This window comes from Acinonyx jubatus, chromosome C1 (assembly GCF_027475565.1).
Source record: "Acinonyx jubatus isolate Ajub_Pintada_27869175 chromosome C1, VMU_Ajub_asm_v1.0, whole genome shotgun sequence".
In the NCBI taxonomy this organism is placed as follows: domain Eukaryota; kingdom Metazoa; phylum Chordata; class Mammalia; order Carnivora; family Felidae; genus Acinonyx; species Acinonyx jubatus.
Window position 1 is genome coordinate 155,600,292 of NC_069381.1, and position 16,517 is coordinate 155,616,808.

The window sequence follows — 16,517 nt, forward strand, 5'->3', positions numbered from 1 at the left end:
AATACTCTGGGATAACTCTATCGTTGGGTGAGTGTGTACTTTCATTTGGTTTCAAAGCTTTTGCATTTAAACAAAAGCTCTATCCATTCGCTAAATTGGCAACACTATGAAACTTTATAACGTTCACATGCCAAAATAATATCTTTATTGATTAAATGCCAACAATTACAAAATAAAGTCCTAAGGGGCAGAGGAAACATAACCATCAAGGGTCGAGAAACTGAAACTGTGGGAGATGGATTGAGAAATATAACTAAATTAAAGCTAAAGAAAAGCAACCCCTTAACTACCCTGCATTTTCGTCTGCTCTCATCCACTAGGGAAAAAAAAAAATTACAAAAGCTATGTCAGAGAGTTTCTGAAGTCTCTGTGTCATGTGACCTGGAATTTAGAATCATGGATCCACCTTCAGACGTCACATTCTTTTCTAAAACACGCATATACTGGGAGTTATGAATGCCCAGGCCCCTTGGGTGCAATGTGGTCCAAAAGGAAAAATGAGAGCTACCCAGGATGAGGTAGGACCTGTTCTCACTGATGAGTAAGAGTAATAATCCCAAGACAGGGGGACTAGTGAGGCCATAGATCAGTAGAAATGTACTTACTACTCTTCTATCTGTTCCGTTTAGAAACGCACTCCAGATTGTACCCTGACCTCCATCAGACCAAAAGACACGACTACTGATTGAATCAAAATCAATAGCTACAATGTGAGACCCATTCCGGACAACTGAATAGATATTGTGAACCTGGGAGGTGATATTGTCAGCAACAATTTGGTTCCGACTTGCCACAAGTAGCAACAGACTTTCGGATGCTGTCCAAGAAGAAAATGCAGAAATGTCAATGAATCAGGGAGCAACCACAATTAAATTAAAACATCTCTTAAATATTTGATGCAATACTTTTGATAACAGAAGGAAGATATTATTCCAAACTATCGTAATAGGGAAAGCAAATTCCTAAAAAAAAATAATTTAATCACTTCATTCTTCATCTTGATAGTTAGCTCATTTTCATGAGTATTTAAAACCAGCTTTTTCCAAAATATCTTTTTTCCTTGAGTTATACCCCAGCATTTGCCTAAATATCAATCTGGAGCAAACTACACTTGCATTGTTCCAGTTACTATTTGTTACTTTTGCAGTTACTTTTGAATTTTATCTTCCTTCCTAGAATGTGGGCTTCCTGATAATTCTTCCTGATAAGAATTGTGTCTTAAATATTTTTGTTTTGCCTGAGGCACTGAGCTGTGGCAGAGACTTTTAATTATCTCTCAATATCTCTTCACTTCCTTTTTAGTAATAAATCATACCAAGTTTTAGCATGGTGCACAGCCTTCCCCCGCCCCTGGACTGTCTACCATTCAGCCTCCTACTTGAAAAAGAAACTATTATGATAACCTTCTTTATTTGGTCATTTTTTTAGGTGAACCATCCAAATCAATATCCTAATAGCTAGTATAATCACTTTCACATAGTAGAAACTGAATTAATATTGGTTGAATTGAATCAACTAAGCATTATATATAAAATGCTTAAATATGATATAGAAATAATTTTTAAATAATATAAAAGCCACTGATACTTTAAATAACATAAAAATCATCTACCTATTTATATTTTACTCTCTATTTTCCAAAATATCCCAAGATCTTTATCATTATTAACTTATTTAATCCGCACAATAAACTGTGGGTTAAGGAGTTACATAACCCATCCAGGCTTCAACTCCAACACTGTCAAATGCCTGCATGCAACATTTGATCTTAAACTCTGGAGTGTGCTGTTATTCTGGCTGGAGGTAGTTCACTTTCAAGTTCAGTTATTACCTGTAACTTTGCAAGTCCTTCCGTTAGTGTCTAACGTGTATTCTTTATCACACCAGCACCGGAAGGAACCTCTCATATTGTAACAATGCTGGCTACAAAAGCCTGGGACATCACATTCATAGATGTCTTCACAGGTCTTAGAGTCATTGGCAAGCAGGTATCCTGATGGGCACACGCATTGAGCTCCATAGGGCCCCTGAACACATTGGTGAGTGCAACCACCATTGGAATCTGAGCAGCTGTCCTGGTCTAGAATAAAGAAAGAGAAATCACAAAGGAAAAAATGTCAGGAATCTTTGCTTTTTTTTGTCCCACCCTGTTGTAATATTTATCATACGGTCTCATGCCACCTTCATTGTAATACCTGGGTAAGAGCTAAGAGCAGCTATTCACTTGGATGAGCTCCACAGGCTAGTCAGTGTCTGCTCTAATTTCCTTAAGGATTTACTCTCCTCCACAATCACTGTACTTAAACCACTTTTTTTCACTACCACTTCTATTATAATTCCATTTAGTGCCATGAGAGAAACTTAGGGAAATACTGTCGACATCAAAAAACACAACTGTCATTGAGAAAGCATAAAAAGAGACCTAAATTACTTCCTGCTTGCTTTCTGACATTCTTCTACCTATACAGAAATGAAAGATGAGACATTTAAGAGCAAGGCTGGAAGGTCTATGAAAGGGAATAAATGGAAAGGGAAAGGAAATAAGAACATTAGAGGGCACAGATCCACCAACATGCCATCACTCCTTCCTTTCAGGGCCACAGCAACAATGCCTGAAGCCACTCAAAGTTGGTTCACATGGCTGGTATGCAAATGCCTCTATTTCCATGTGTACTCTAACTTATTTTTAAGAGACGTGACAGGAAACATGCTCCAGAGAGGGAAGTAAGTCAAAATTACTAGAATATTTTCAGCACAAACACAATCCATATAATATCATAAGAATCTAAAATATTTTGCAATCATACCTGGCTGGGGTTCATCTGAGAGTGAGCATTGATTAAAGAGGAAAGAAAGAAAGGACAGCAATTAGGATTACATGCCAATCACAGGATTTTAATCACAGCAAACACAAATCCCCGGACTTCATTTGCTTTGTGGCAAGTTCTGATTGAAATTAGAAAATATTAAAGTTAGAAAAACTTAGGACCACAATCCAAAACAAAAACTAATTTGACAATCTAATGGCCACATTTAGTCCCATTTTTCTAAAAAAGAAGTAAAAACACAGAACCAAGTGCAAAGGATTTAATGAGAAATATCATCCAGTGGTGATTTATTTGAAGTCCATGATGCTTATCCCTACACAGATTTGAATTCATAGAGGAACTGAAATCCCTTCCTTAAAGCTGCATGGGGACTCTGACAATGGTGATGCACAGAAGGCCACTGCTCAGAATGAATTTATGGCCACTAAACTGTGGTCAGGAAACTTACTGCAAAGTGGGGATTCATCTGTCCCATTGGGGCAGTCAGAGATGCCATCACACACTGCACTCAGATTCACACAGATGCTATGGCCAGGGCACTGCCATTGCCAACTGGGACAGTGAAAGGCCTGCGTAGGGCAGTCCTTCTCATCACTCATATCCCTGCAGTCATTGTCCCCGTCACAGAGCCAATCTCTGTAGATGCAGTTTCCATTATCACACAGGAAGTGAGTTGAAGGGCAGGTCTTGGGGGCACAGCCGTGATGCTCATCAGATCCAAAGATGCAGTCTGGGTGCCCATCACACTCCCAGCTCTTCGGGATGCAGACACCATCTGCTTGGCACTGAAATTCATCTGGGTGGCACATCCCAGGAGGCCTAGTTGCTAAGATAAATGCATGGGAGAGATGAGCTTATGAAGGTAATTCATAATCCTTTTTATATAATTCCTAGATTAAGAAGAAATGATTTTGGATCAATGGTGGGTTTCTGATAATGACTATAACAAATTTAATATTAAAATCTAGAACGATATAGGGTTCTCAGACATTGCAGTGCACAAAAATTTTTCTACGAGTCCGATTTGTCCCTGAATCAAAAGAAAATCGTTTCATGTGTTTTTGACTTTCGTTCAACTACAGGTTAATAATAAAATTCATCTTCTTCTTTATTAAATAATCACCAGTTCACTTCAATAGAATTCAAATTGCCATTAATTTGTTACTTTGAATTGATCAGTTTAATATCAAGTATTTGGATGTTATTAATTTTCCCTCAAATGAACTACATCCAATGAAACCAGCACACAATAAGTAAACAAAGGGTGACAGTAAGTCCTTAATTCTTTGCTAAGTTTTCACTATGCCAAGTTTCCTCCCAGGGACCTTGTAAGGCAACCACAAGTCAGTGGCAATTGGTAGTTTAACCACAAATCATCACAGAAGAATTCCATGTTTTCAACAGAAAACAGGAACACCAGTGACTACGAATTTCTGGGTGTTGTATACATCTATAAAGTATTAAGCATTTTATTTAACTTTTCTTTTTATACATAGGTTTAAAAACTTATTTTCTGAATGGGGAGGAAAATTGATAAACACCTGATTTTCATGGTCTAAAACATCATTATTCTAACAAGTGATCAACTTAAATCCATTTGACACAATTAGTGAGCAATAAAAAATCATGTCCACTATAGGTCTCTAGCCCATGGAGATTATAGATCCATCAGATTTATATTTTATGAAGTTCTCCTTGAATCCTATGACTAGAAGGAATTTCTTTTCCGTGAACCCAATTGAATTTTATCTGTATCATTTCTAAGGCCTTCATTAATATGTACCTTGCTTCAAGTATTTCTTATATTATATAATTTCTCTTACCCTACTCTAACACATAACATCTTAGCAGATATTCAGCAAAAAATAGCTACAAAAGAATTCGAGTCAATATCAAATACCACTCCACACCCTATCTATACCATGATTTGACCACTCTACTGAAATTTAAAAGAAACAATTAAGATATCATTATATATAGCAAGCCTAAAAAATTTGAAACCCACGAATTTGGGATGTCCTAGGAAATATTCATAGTGAGAACAAAAATATCTAAGAAACATGGAACCTACTTAGACTGGAAAGTGCCCATTTGTAAAACCACTTGATTCACAAATTTAAGTTATTATTTGGAAATACCTAGTCAACTCTACTGTATATTCAATACTGTATATTCAGTACTCTTTGATAATAGTTTGTAATTTAAGCTGTCTTCTCTCCAGTGTATGCAAATTAGAAAAAACCTGTGGTAATATGAAATGATTCCTTGGCCTGAAACATGTAGGTATATGGTACTTACAACAGTCTACCTCATCAGAGTGGTCATTGCAGTCAAAAACACCATCACAACGATATATGTTGCTAATACATCGACCCTCACTGGCACATTTGAATTGGGAAGCAGTGCAATTAATTACTAAGAATGAAAAAAAAAAGCATTCGAAATTAGCTCAAGGAAAAAATGACTACATATTTTTAAATGTCATGAATAAAAATAAAGCAATCCACTTACCACAACCATTTTCATCAGATCCATCAACACAGTCCTTGTCCCCATCACAGACAAAAGATAGGTCAATACATCGATGATCAGGACAACGAAACTGACTAGGTAGGCATGTCTCTGTAAATTCTAACATCATTCAAAAACAAAACCAAGTAACAGTTTATTTCTTGTTCAGTGTGTACCGGACCGAAGCTGCAAAATGCTTAAGGAGATACACAGGTTATCTCATTTGTACATGTGTTCAAAATTCCTTCACATCAGCCATATAGCCAAAGTCAGCCCAGAAGAGTACTCAAAGCCAGGACAGTTTGAGGGAAGAGGAATAAGAAGATTATAGGTCAGAGTCAGATTCTGTGATTAAACCTTGAAAAATACATTACACTTACCAAAGTGAGCATCATGGGCTTGGACTGGACTATACCTCATGAATACAATTGGGTCTGTGACTCTCCACCAAAGCTAAGCAACGGAGCCCAACTGGGCACCATGGTCAGCCTGACCCACATGCCGCAACAGTATATAGACAGATCATGCCTGGATTTAGTCCAAAGTCTAAGCAGATTTTCTAGAAGCCAGGGTACTACCTTGCTAAAGAGACATACCCTTAGAGTCAGATGTGCTGGCTGTCCCATCCACAATATGAAGCTATATTAAATATAGACGCACAGAATGTGAAAGCTAGAAGAGGTCTGAAAACCCATCTGCTACAGAGGGAAGTGACTTGCCTAGTCATGTAACCAAGACTAGACCTTGGTCCAGGGAACTCCATCCACCTTCAACTACTATTGCAGACACAAAAACAAACAACCTAAATGAAATCAGAACCAGCAAGATGAAAAGCAGGCAGACAGCACCAATGAAATTTAAATTTTCTGTGCTTCTGTGCTGTATTCCCTTTTTGCCTGTATGAAACAAAAAGAAAAACCAATAGCCAAATGTCTTATATGATTTAGAATAAAGCAAATTTGTGATATATAGATAGATATAGATATAGATATCTATATCTATCTATATATACATACATACATATAGTGGATATATAGTGGAGGAATTGTTTCCCACTTGTGTCTGGATGTTAGACAGACACAGTCCTTTTTCTGCATCCATAAAACTCAGTGATCAGAGGACTCTAAGCATCTTTACTCTTTACTCTGATAGCCTATTGATACAGGGATTGACAGATGGAACAATGATTACAATCCAACAAAAACTGTGTGAGCCTCAGAGGAAAATGTGCAAGGCCTACTAATTGTACAAATCTATTCATTAGGCTGACCAACCAAGAGAAGTCTGCAAAACTTACCGCAATTCTTCTCATCAGATCCATCTGCACAATCATTATCTGTGTCACAGAGCCAGCTCCTTGGGATACACAGATTATTATCACAGGTGAATAAGGATGCAGGGCAGGAAGTGGGTGCCTGGGACGGACAGTTCTGCTCATCACTGCCATCCACACAGTCATTCTGCTTGTCACACTTCCAGTGTGCAGGGATGCACTCTCCGTGGCTACAGGTGAACGCTGAAGATGCACAGGAGTTATCTACAACGGAAACAAACTGGTCACAAAGACATTTGCTTTTACAGCCCTATTAAGTGAGTTCTTACCTTGTAAAGGCCCAGTTCTTCAACGGGAGCAAATATACAAAATAAAGAGAGACGTGCACGTCATTCTTATCATCACCATTGGCTGACATTTATTTAGCAATTAATTGTCATAAGCCAGGCATTTTTCTAAGTGTTTTATACATACTTTTTCTCTCTTAATCTTCACAAGTATACTGTGTGGTATGTATAATTATCTGCATTTTACAGATGAGGAAACTGAGGCTTTGAGAGATTTAGGAATCTCCCTAAGATTCAATCTCTAGTTGGTGTGACCTGAGACCCATCCCGTACTTCTCAGCTACACTTCGTCTAATCTCAATTTCACACTTAGTCTAAAGAAACCTTGAAAAGGTGTCATTGGAAAAACGCAAATTGATAAAATATTCAGGTAAAAATTCGTACATTTAAAACAAGAAGAAAATTTTAGAAATTTCAGACAAGTGGGCACTTTTATTTTCAAATCTGACACTCTTCTTTCTCTTCAAAAAGACAGGTTATCATTATTATTGATCTCACCTTGATAGAGAGTTCTTAGATTTCAATGATTCTTTTTTTAAATTTTAATGGAATGCTTTTGTTTTCTACAATAGCATTCATTAGGCCCCCGACTTTATACACCAGATTACCATGGAAAGAAGAATGTAAACATTAAGACCATCAGTTCACCCCCTATTTTACTCCAAAGTGGGGGAAAGGAAATATACCACTTGAAATTTTCAAACGCAATGATTACAAGTACCGATTATGAAATATATTCTTTCAGATACTAAAGGTTATAATCTATTTATTCTGACTTGACTTTTGGAGGAGCTTGTAATGACTGCATTGGTCCAAACATCCAATGTCAGATAAAAACAAAATGTTGCTGAAGATAGCCCAAATCAATGGTAGAAATCAACTGTAGCATGATCTATGAATGATATTTACTATCTAGCTTCCTAAAGCCTTGGGGGTACATATTAAAAAATCTAAACTTCTAGAAGATTTTTTCCCCCACAGAGATAACCCAACCATAAAAAAGAAAAAAAAGGGAAAAAAAAGGTCCGCCTCTCTGTTCTATTCGTCACTGAGTATCTGCTATGTATAAGCTACTTACTAAATTTGCCACATAGGTGCTCATCGCTGTTATCATGACAGTCATCTACTCCATCACAGCGGTAGTGACTGGGCACACATCTGCCGTTGCTACATGGAAAGGAAAGGGCACCACACTGCTCCAGGGGTGGTTCATGGGATGGGTCTTCCTGGCATGTCAAGTGATTAGAAGTCAAATTCATTCCATACGGACAACCACACACCCGCTGGAAATTTGGCACTGGGAAGCAGAAGTGGCTGCAGTCACCGTTTGGATGTGTGGGTCGGTTACAGTAGTTAGAACCTGCAAAAGCAATGAGGGAGACAGTGAGTTATGTACATTTCCACTGGGTTGATCACAGGGTTAGTGGTGAAGGAAAACAAATGGGAAAGAACAGTGTTCACACCCAACACTAAAAAGTAGATGCTTCTTAGAAATCAACATGCCAAATGGAACATTCAGTTTAAACACAGAAAACGTCCTAAAATGTGTTTTTCCTGACAATATCTTTAGGATTAACAAAGTTGAACAGAGATTGTTAAGTCTTACACTATTTAACTATCTGGGTAACAGGAATATACAACAATCAGGAGCTATATTAAATCATACATACTAAAAAGTAAAGGAGCCACCATATTAAACAAAATACAACCATGTAAAAGAACTTGGCAACCTCACCAGTCTGAGTGTTGGCATCATATGATTTCACATGCATTATATTAGTGATGCCGCTTCGGATAACTCTCATGTCTCCACCATCCATTTTCCTCACTCGAACGATGGCACCCAGTCTCCAGTCGGTAAAAAACACATAGTCTAAGAAGAAATACCAGTGATTAGTATTATCATCACAGCTCACTTTGGAAAATGCAATAGACTTGTAACGCTTCTTGCAAATGTGAGAAGATTCTCCCACAAATATCTGTAATATATTTCTGCGATCATTTTCTGTGATTTATTACTGTCTAGAAATGGCTCCTTAGAAGGCTACATATTTAATGATACCAGAGTTCTGGTTCAGGCAGGCATGTATGGAGTATTGTGATGGTATTTAATAGCAATTAGGTTTGGACTTCCATAGGTAAAAATAAAAAATTGGATTATTCATTAGAGCATTAGATGTGTCTCATATGACCGAGTTCTTATCCCACCTAAAGCACTAAACTTCTCAGTGCTTATAGGCAAGTACTTAACTGACTCAGGGTTCTTTTTTTAGTAAAATTAAGGAAATAACTAAATCTCTAAGCTCCCTTCCAGATCAACCCTTCTATATATCCCATGTCTTAATTGAGGACACTAATTTTGTAGCTCTGGGGATCAATCAAATTATCCACAGAAGTGTGCCTACCTCTCCAACTGTAGTAATATTCCATGAAGTTCAAAATAGTTAGTCATGTTCCCTTTATGCTACCAGAGCAAGAAAGTAAACACACACATTTTGAATAGAATCAGTGGATTTTTCTTTCTAACAATACTTTAAAATTCCCAGCTAACCAAAAAATTCCAAAAATGCCACAAATTTTATCATTAGACCAATTTCCCTTATCTGTGGCCTAATCAATGACTAATCAGTCACTGGACTTACTAAACCTTATCTAGACTGACTGACAATCTCAATCCCACCACTCATGAAGGTATCTTGCCATACTTAAATAGATAAGAAGTTCAATAAACCTTTCACTCCTGTGTGGTGCACAGATAGCCAAGCATATCTAGCCTTTCCATAAAAAGAAGGATAATTTCTATGGTGTTGTGCAATCAAAGAATTTTCCAGGGGCCCGTGGGTGGCTCAGTCAACTCTTGGTTTCAGCTCAGGTCATGATTTCCCAGTTTGTGGGTTTGAGTCCCACATCAGGCTCTGTACTGACATGCAGAGCCTGCTTGGGATTCTCTCTCTCTTCCCCCTCTCTCTCAAAATAAACTTAAAAAAAAATAATTTTCTATAAGAAATTCACAATGAAGGGCAGTGTTGGGAGAAACCTACTATTATTATTATTATTATCATCATTATTATTACTATTATTATTATTATTATTTGGGGAACATGGTGTTGCTTTTGTGAGTATGCACTAAAATTTTTTTCATACTGATGAAAGCAAAAGGTATTGAAAGTGCCTTTTTATTCAATCCCAAAACATTCCCTCAAGGAGCAGGAAAAATTTGACATTCTTACAATGTTCCTATGTGACATCAAATGGCTGTCTGACATCATTAGTGAAAAGGGAGTAAGTGGAAAGGCATAAATAGAAAGGGGTGAGTATGTAGAATTGACTCATCTCATCATAAAAACTTACTCTCTCAAGAGCATTTTTAAAATATTTTTAAATACCATGCACTCCTCCACAGATAAACAGACAGAAGGATGGAACATGCAATATATTTACTACCTATTCATTCCACACTATATGCATGGGAGAAAGTCTTTGATTTACAGTCAGTATCTAGCCTGTTAAAGCACCTTGCTAATTATCCAGAGTAGGATGTTCCATCCAAGTACACAAGTAGCATATGGTCCAGGGCCTTTTGTGGATCACAAAACGTCACTAACTGGACTAATTATGGTTTGTCAAACAGAACCAGGTTAGATTTGAGTCTCTCTTCATCCTCTTGTCCTGGCAATTTTGTATAATGCGCAAGCTATACAAGCATTTGCAGAAACCTTGTGTTCAAGACTAAATAAACCACCTGTTTCACAATGCCAAACTACACTCAACTCAATACCACAACTCCACTCAAGAGGGGAGCCAGGACAAGGAAAACTGAAACATTGTGATCATTGCTGCTGTGTTTCCCAGAATTTCACACCCCCAAGCAACCTTTACTAGCAGCATTAAATTATCGGAAAGGTTCATGAAAAAGCAACTACGTCTCGCTATTTTTCACAAGACGTACACTAATTTCTATATAACAACAATGATATCAGTTACCCAATATGTGTCTAAAAAGTTCCAGAGTCATTCAGTGCCTATGCAGTTGATAAATATGTGTAGTAGCTTTCCCACATGAATTCTAAGGTTTTTACAAAGAATAACAAAACACAAGACACCACAAACACTCCTAGTGTTTTATTCTTAAAAGTGATAGAATCAGTAGTTTATTTCTTTGGGGGATATTTATATCATAGAGTACTTGGGGAGTTTATAATACATGTAATCTACAAAATGCTATACCTATATAAATTGTCAATTATTATCTAAAAGCGTCTAAAACAAAAAATTCACAAAGTGAAAAAAAAACAAATGTTTTGTCTACACATAATAGCACCATTCTCATTTTTTGTATTCTAAAGTAACCAACTTTTCTGGAGTTGTGAGATTGCCAAATGAGGATGAGTCTACTGTTAACAATTTGCAAAGTATAAAAAAACACACACACTTTTATTGCTTCAAAGCATACCTCCAAAGACAGTAAGTCCAAATGGATGTGTCATCTGCTGTATATGGCCCAGGTTTCTTCTGTCTAAGCCATCAAAGGTGCTGTGCTCAATTTTATCAAAAAAGGCATCTACCCAGTACAACCGTAAAGCACTAAAATGATAAAATACTTAGTTATCTGTTATCCAGAAACTAGTAATGCACCCTTTCCACGGAGGACAATCATAAACGGTATGTTTAGTTGAAACATTTATTAAACAAAGTTTTAAAGATTAGATTATACTCATTAAAAATGTGATAGTTTTTGAAAATGGCATGATTTCATTCTTTTTCATCACCTTACTTATGCCCCCCACCAATGATACAATACGTTCTAACGAAGCAATTTTTAATTGTCTTAAAAAAGTTTTAATGTTATCTTCCAGTTAGGTATTTTATTTTTCTCCTGGTTAAGTCCATAAGTTAACAAAATATTGGTAGTAATCTATGTTTAAAAGACTACATATATTTCTTCCTTTTGTCTCTTCTATAGACTACTTCGGCATTCATCTCTGTAAGCTTTTTTACCCCGTTATCTTTTCCTATGTTCCTAGATCACCAATTTCCTGAGAACTCTATCCTATACTTCAAAATTCTCCCAGAGTATATATATGCAAATACACATTTGTTAATTAATTGACACTAAAGATTTCCTACCCACAAGATGCTCCCTATGAAAATTACACATCACCTGAACTTCATCAAATCCCCTATCCTACTTCTAATGTGATTTCCATCTTGCCTCCTCTGTATGGACCTCCCACAAGGTCCTATCATTCTGCTCCCTCTATCAATATCCTCAGAATGTTCATGAGTGCATTAGTTTTCATCCCAGCAGAAGCTGGCTAACTATGTGTTCTTAGTGTCCTTGTATCATATTATGTCCTTCTCCCAGTGCCAATGATGTAAAAATATCTGAGTGCAAGTAGTACCAGTTTCCTCACTCCATCATACTGCTTAATGTGGTCCACACTAAGAGGGAACTTAATAATTCACAATGATTCCTACTTACCCCCAGTCAATGGCCAACCCATTGGGCCATCCAAGAGTAGTGTTTACTATAGGCAAAAGGTTAGATCCATCACTCCATGCTCTCATAATTTTAGCAGGACGGAACCAATCAGTGAAGAATATATACCTAGAAAAAGAGGTAATAAATCAAAAATGTTAACACTGGAACAAACTACATGACTCAGATTTTCCAGAGACATGTTACAATTTCATTTTCTGTATATGTTCTTGGGCTTATGCAGAAAAAATAAAATCTGTTTAATAGGCAAGTTTAGTGTCCTATCGATCTCTTAATTAAAAATTCAGTTAGCAATATATAACTAAAGTCATAAATACAATGGCATTAAAATGGGCATCCAGAGCAGAGAACCAATGTGCTAGATTTGGGACATGAAACTATTGTCACCAAGTAGATTCTTTAAAAAGACATAATTCAGGTTACATTTTAAGATTTTATTTTTTAAGTAATCTCTAAACCCAACATGGAGCTCGAAACTACAACCCCTAGATCAAGAGTCACACGCTCCACTGACTGAGCCAGCCAGGCACCCCTGGGTTACTTTAAATACTCCCAAGTTGTTGAAATGAAATAATATACTATGAGCAAGAATACAGATTTTAATCTCTCTTTCCTCTCTGGATTAAACATCTAGGTCACACTAGATAGCTCTTTAGTCATCTTCCACAAGGAAAGCATTTCATCTCGGTTGAAGAATGCACCCAAACCAACTCTCACTCTCTATCCAAGGTAAACTTTTATTCTGAGGAGTGACAGAAAGAAAAATCTAGGGGTAAAACAAACAAACAAACAAAACTTTTCTCTCTCATACGACCCTTAAAATTAGTCTTTCCAAAACATAATTTTCTAAAATGTGACTTCATATTATTTAAATGAAGGAGTCAGTAGGAAAGGAATTTAACAGCTCTTCAAAACCAAATGGCTAAGATTTAGTTTAAGATAAGTTCATTAGGAAATCAACTCTTTACAGGGCAATAAAATGTATTATTAATAGTATCACCAGTTTTTAAATGTTTCTTACATTATTTCACAGGAAGAAATTTAAATACAAAATAAACACTCTAGAGGCATCATACAGAGTTCTTTAGACACAAAGGCTTTGTAGTCAGATAGGTCTGAAATTTGAGTACTAACTATTGTTTATCAGGTATTATATCTTCCTGGCTCACAAACCAGCTTTTGAATTAGACAAGATTATGTAAAGTGCTTACTCTGTGTCCTCCAGAAATCAGGTTTTAGTGATTTACCACTCACTTTTTTTCTTTTTAAACTCCACTCAAATACAGCTACCAAGCTCAGACTTGTTCCAAACAAACATATTCGCTATTAACCAGATTTAAATAAGAAAGGTAAGAACCTAAAAGGAATAGTATAAACTGTTCTGTCTTTTCTTGTCTGACACCACCAATCACGGAATGGTTAAACATGAAACTTAGTCTGTGGTCTGAAAGACTTTTTATTCTGAAAACTACTGAATGATTAAGCAAGTTTTGCCACGCTTTGTATCAATACATTAAAGCAGGGAAAGAATTTGATCCTTTCCTGATAATTCCACTGCACATTCAATCCTTTTCTACTGAATCTGTATCACATTGTTGGTCCTCTTCAATTGTGGAAAAAAAACACACTTCAGTGAAGACTGGGAAAGCTGAAACTAAGGAGAAAGTGATTTCAAGGAGAGGAAATGATTCCTTAAACTTATGCTACACGGATAAAATTTAAGGTGATTTCAATTTATGTAGTTCAATCTTGTATTTGCTGAGCTTGCCAAATAAATGTGGCATCACTTTTCAATAACTTTAAAAGACATACAGTTTCAAGCTTTTCAGGAAACATGAACACACTTACCCAGCAATAGGATGAACTACAATTGATCGTGGGTTATTTAAATTCTGGATTATTGCACGTCTCGATTTATCAGCTAACCTCATGACACTGATACTCCTGTAAGAAGCATCTGTCCAATAAAGATTCTTTGAAATCCAATCAAAAGTCAAACTTTCAACACTTTCCACCCTGTTGGCGGTGAGAATTTCTCTTCCTGTAAGTTGAAATATGAACAAGGTTTAAGCTAAATATATTTTATGCCATACATTTTCCAACTACTGCATATTTAAATTGTGTCAAAGTTATAACATATTTCAGTAACCCACGTGGAATTCTTAAAAAACAAAACAAAAACAAAAAAAACACTGCTGAGCAACGAGCAACCACAGAGATAAAACTAGAATCTATCCATTCCCAAAAGTTTGGATCTCAAAAAACAGATATGATTCTGATAAATTGAACCAGAAGTGGTATGCCCTACATTTACTCCCTTGTTCAACCTTCCAGAAAAAAATTTCTCATTGCAGAACATCTGAAAGAAGAGAAGATACCTGAGTTCACATATTCATAAGCACCACCCACAGAGAGCTCTGATAAGCCACCAGGTACCACTGGCAGGAGATCTCTGAGGTGTGACCGCCCAACCTTCTCAACAGCGTTTCAAACTGCAAAGTTGCCCTATTTTGAAAAGACCAGCAAAGATTCCAAATGGAAATCAGAGGTACAGGAGGGAAAAAAAGGCCACTTTTCTCTTGGTGAAATTTTTATGTCTTTTCCCCTTTTTCTTATTTTCATTAAGGAAATCTGAATCACAGTCAATAACACTTTTTTTGAAGTAGGGAAAACCATCGTAGTGCTTTTCCCATTCATTTACTTAGCAAATTATAAAAGAAAGTCTTCTATGTGCCAGACACCATACTAGATACTTAGGAAACATAATATTGCTAGGAAACTGAGTCATAGAAAAGTGAAGCATCTTGAAAGAAGTGTGGACACTGCCTTTGAAGGATTTATAATGAAGTGGAGGCAATTAAACTAAGAGGTAGAAATCAAAAAGTAATGGGTATTTTGACAGATGTGCATGGAATGGTATGAAACACAGACTCCAAATGAAGCACAAGGCGAGGTGGAGGTGTGGACAGTTTTCCCAAAGGAAGGGGTGAATTAGGTGCTGTAGGAAAGGAAAGACTTGGAAGTGAGAAAGAGAGAGATTGAGAACTCCACGTGTTTTGGAGGTTAATCAGTTAATGACAAAGGTTAAGAGAAAGCGAGAAATTTAGGTAACCACCAGACCCTGGGAGGAATGGGGGTGGGGAGGGGTGATAAGAGGGAAAGGGACAGTGGTCATGCTCTACATGCTCTAAGGCAGGAAGTCTTACATGGAGTAAAGATGTCTACTTACATCTGTTGGTTTTGAGGTAGTTGTGGGAAATATGGTGAGATACACAAAAGGCAGTTGGCATTATGGGTGTGAATCTCAGAGAGCTTGGAGGGAGATTTATGGAGGGATATTTATATCACCTGAAAAAAGTCTTCCCTGATCTTTCCCCCATTTGCCAGGTTAGGAGGAAACTCATTCAGTAAATGCCTTACCATAAGTCTCCCCATTCTAATTTATAATGGCTACATAAATGGTAATCCAAGTCGCTGAAGGCACAAAATTATGCAGAAAATAGAGGAGAAGAGACCCACATGTTGAACATAGAGAACACGCCTATATAGGAAACAGGCAAAGAAGGAACGACCTCTGAAGAACACCAGAAAGATAAGGAAACGACATTGGAGGTGACCAAGATGAGAAGAGTGTGAAGTGACATAGTTGGCAGATTGAGATGGAGTGAGGAATAAGTGGAAAGTATAAATGTGGAAGTGAGAACAGGAACATGTAGGCCAATGTTCCAAGAAGTCCAACCATGAAATGAAAGAGAGAGAGAGCTGCAACTAGAGAGACACTTGGACTGGGATGTGGGTTGCACTTTTAGGATGGGAGAGATTTGATCATATCGGAGTCCTTGAGAGCTTCATTCAGCTGATCTTGACTTTAACCTGATTTCTGACAAGTCATTCTCTACATACGTACTCAATGACACTTATTCGTGGAAAACAGCAGTGTAAAACCTCTCTCACCAAAGCATACTATAGAGTGTTTTAAAAGGTAACTTGCTCATTATGTAGACTTGAAACTGACAAAAAGCGTGATGAGAATTCCAGTTTGACAAAGCAGAAGGAAG

General features: G+C 37.0%; 1 protein-coding gene across 3 annotated transcripts in view; it reads right to left on the reverse strand.

The window, feature by feature from the left end:
* LRP2 (LDL receptor related protein 2) overlaps nucleotides 1–16,517 on the reverse strand; it is a 199,488-nt gene that overhangs the window by 96,169 nt on the left and 86,802 nt on the right. For all 3 annotated transcript variants that reach the window (XM_053215239.1, XM_027055548.2, XM_053215240.1), the window contains 11 exons: nucleotides 14,308–14,500; nucleotides 12,442–12,567; nucleotides 11,413–11,543; nucleotides 8,695–8,832; nucleotides 8,038–8,319; nucleotides 6,637–6,876; nucleotides 5,340–5,459; nucleotides 5,127–5,243; nucleotides 3,277–3,654; nucleotides 1,832–2,080; nucleotides 606–817 (listed from right to left, as the gene is read on the reverse strand). In XM_053215239.1, the coding sequence (XP_053071214.1) occupies nucleotides 606–817; nucleotides 1,832–2,080; nucleotides 3,277–3,654; nucleotides 5,127–5,243; nucleotides 5,340–5,459; nucleotides 6,637–6,876; nucleotides 8,038–8,319; nucleotides 8,695–8,832; nucleotides 11,413–11,543; nucleotides 12,442–12,567; nucleotides 14,308–14,500 (2,186 nt within the window). The remainder of the gene's footprint in view (nucleotides 1–605; nucleotides 818–1,831; nucleotides 2,081–3,276; nucleotides 3,655–5,126; nucleotides 5,244–5,339; nucleotides 5,460–6,636; nucleotides 6,877–8,037; nucleotides 8,320–8,694; nucleotides 8,833–11,412; nucleotides 11,544–12,441; nucleotides 12,568–14,307; nucleotides 14,501–16,517) is intronic.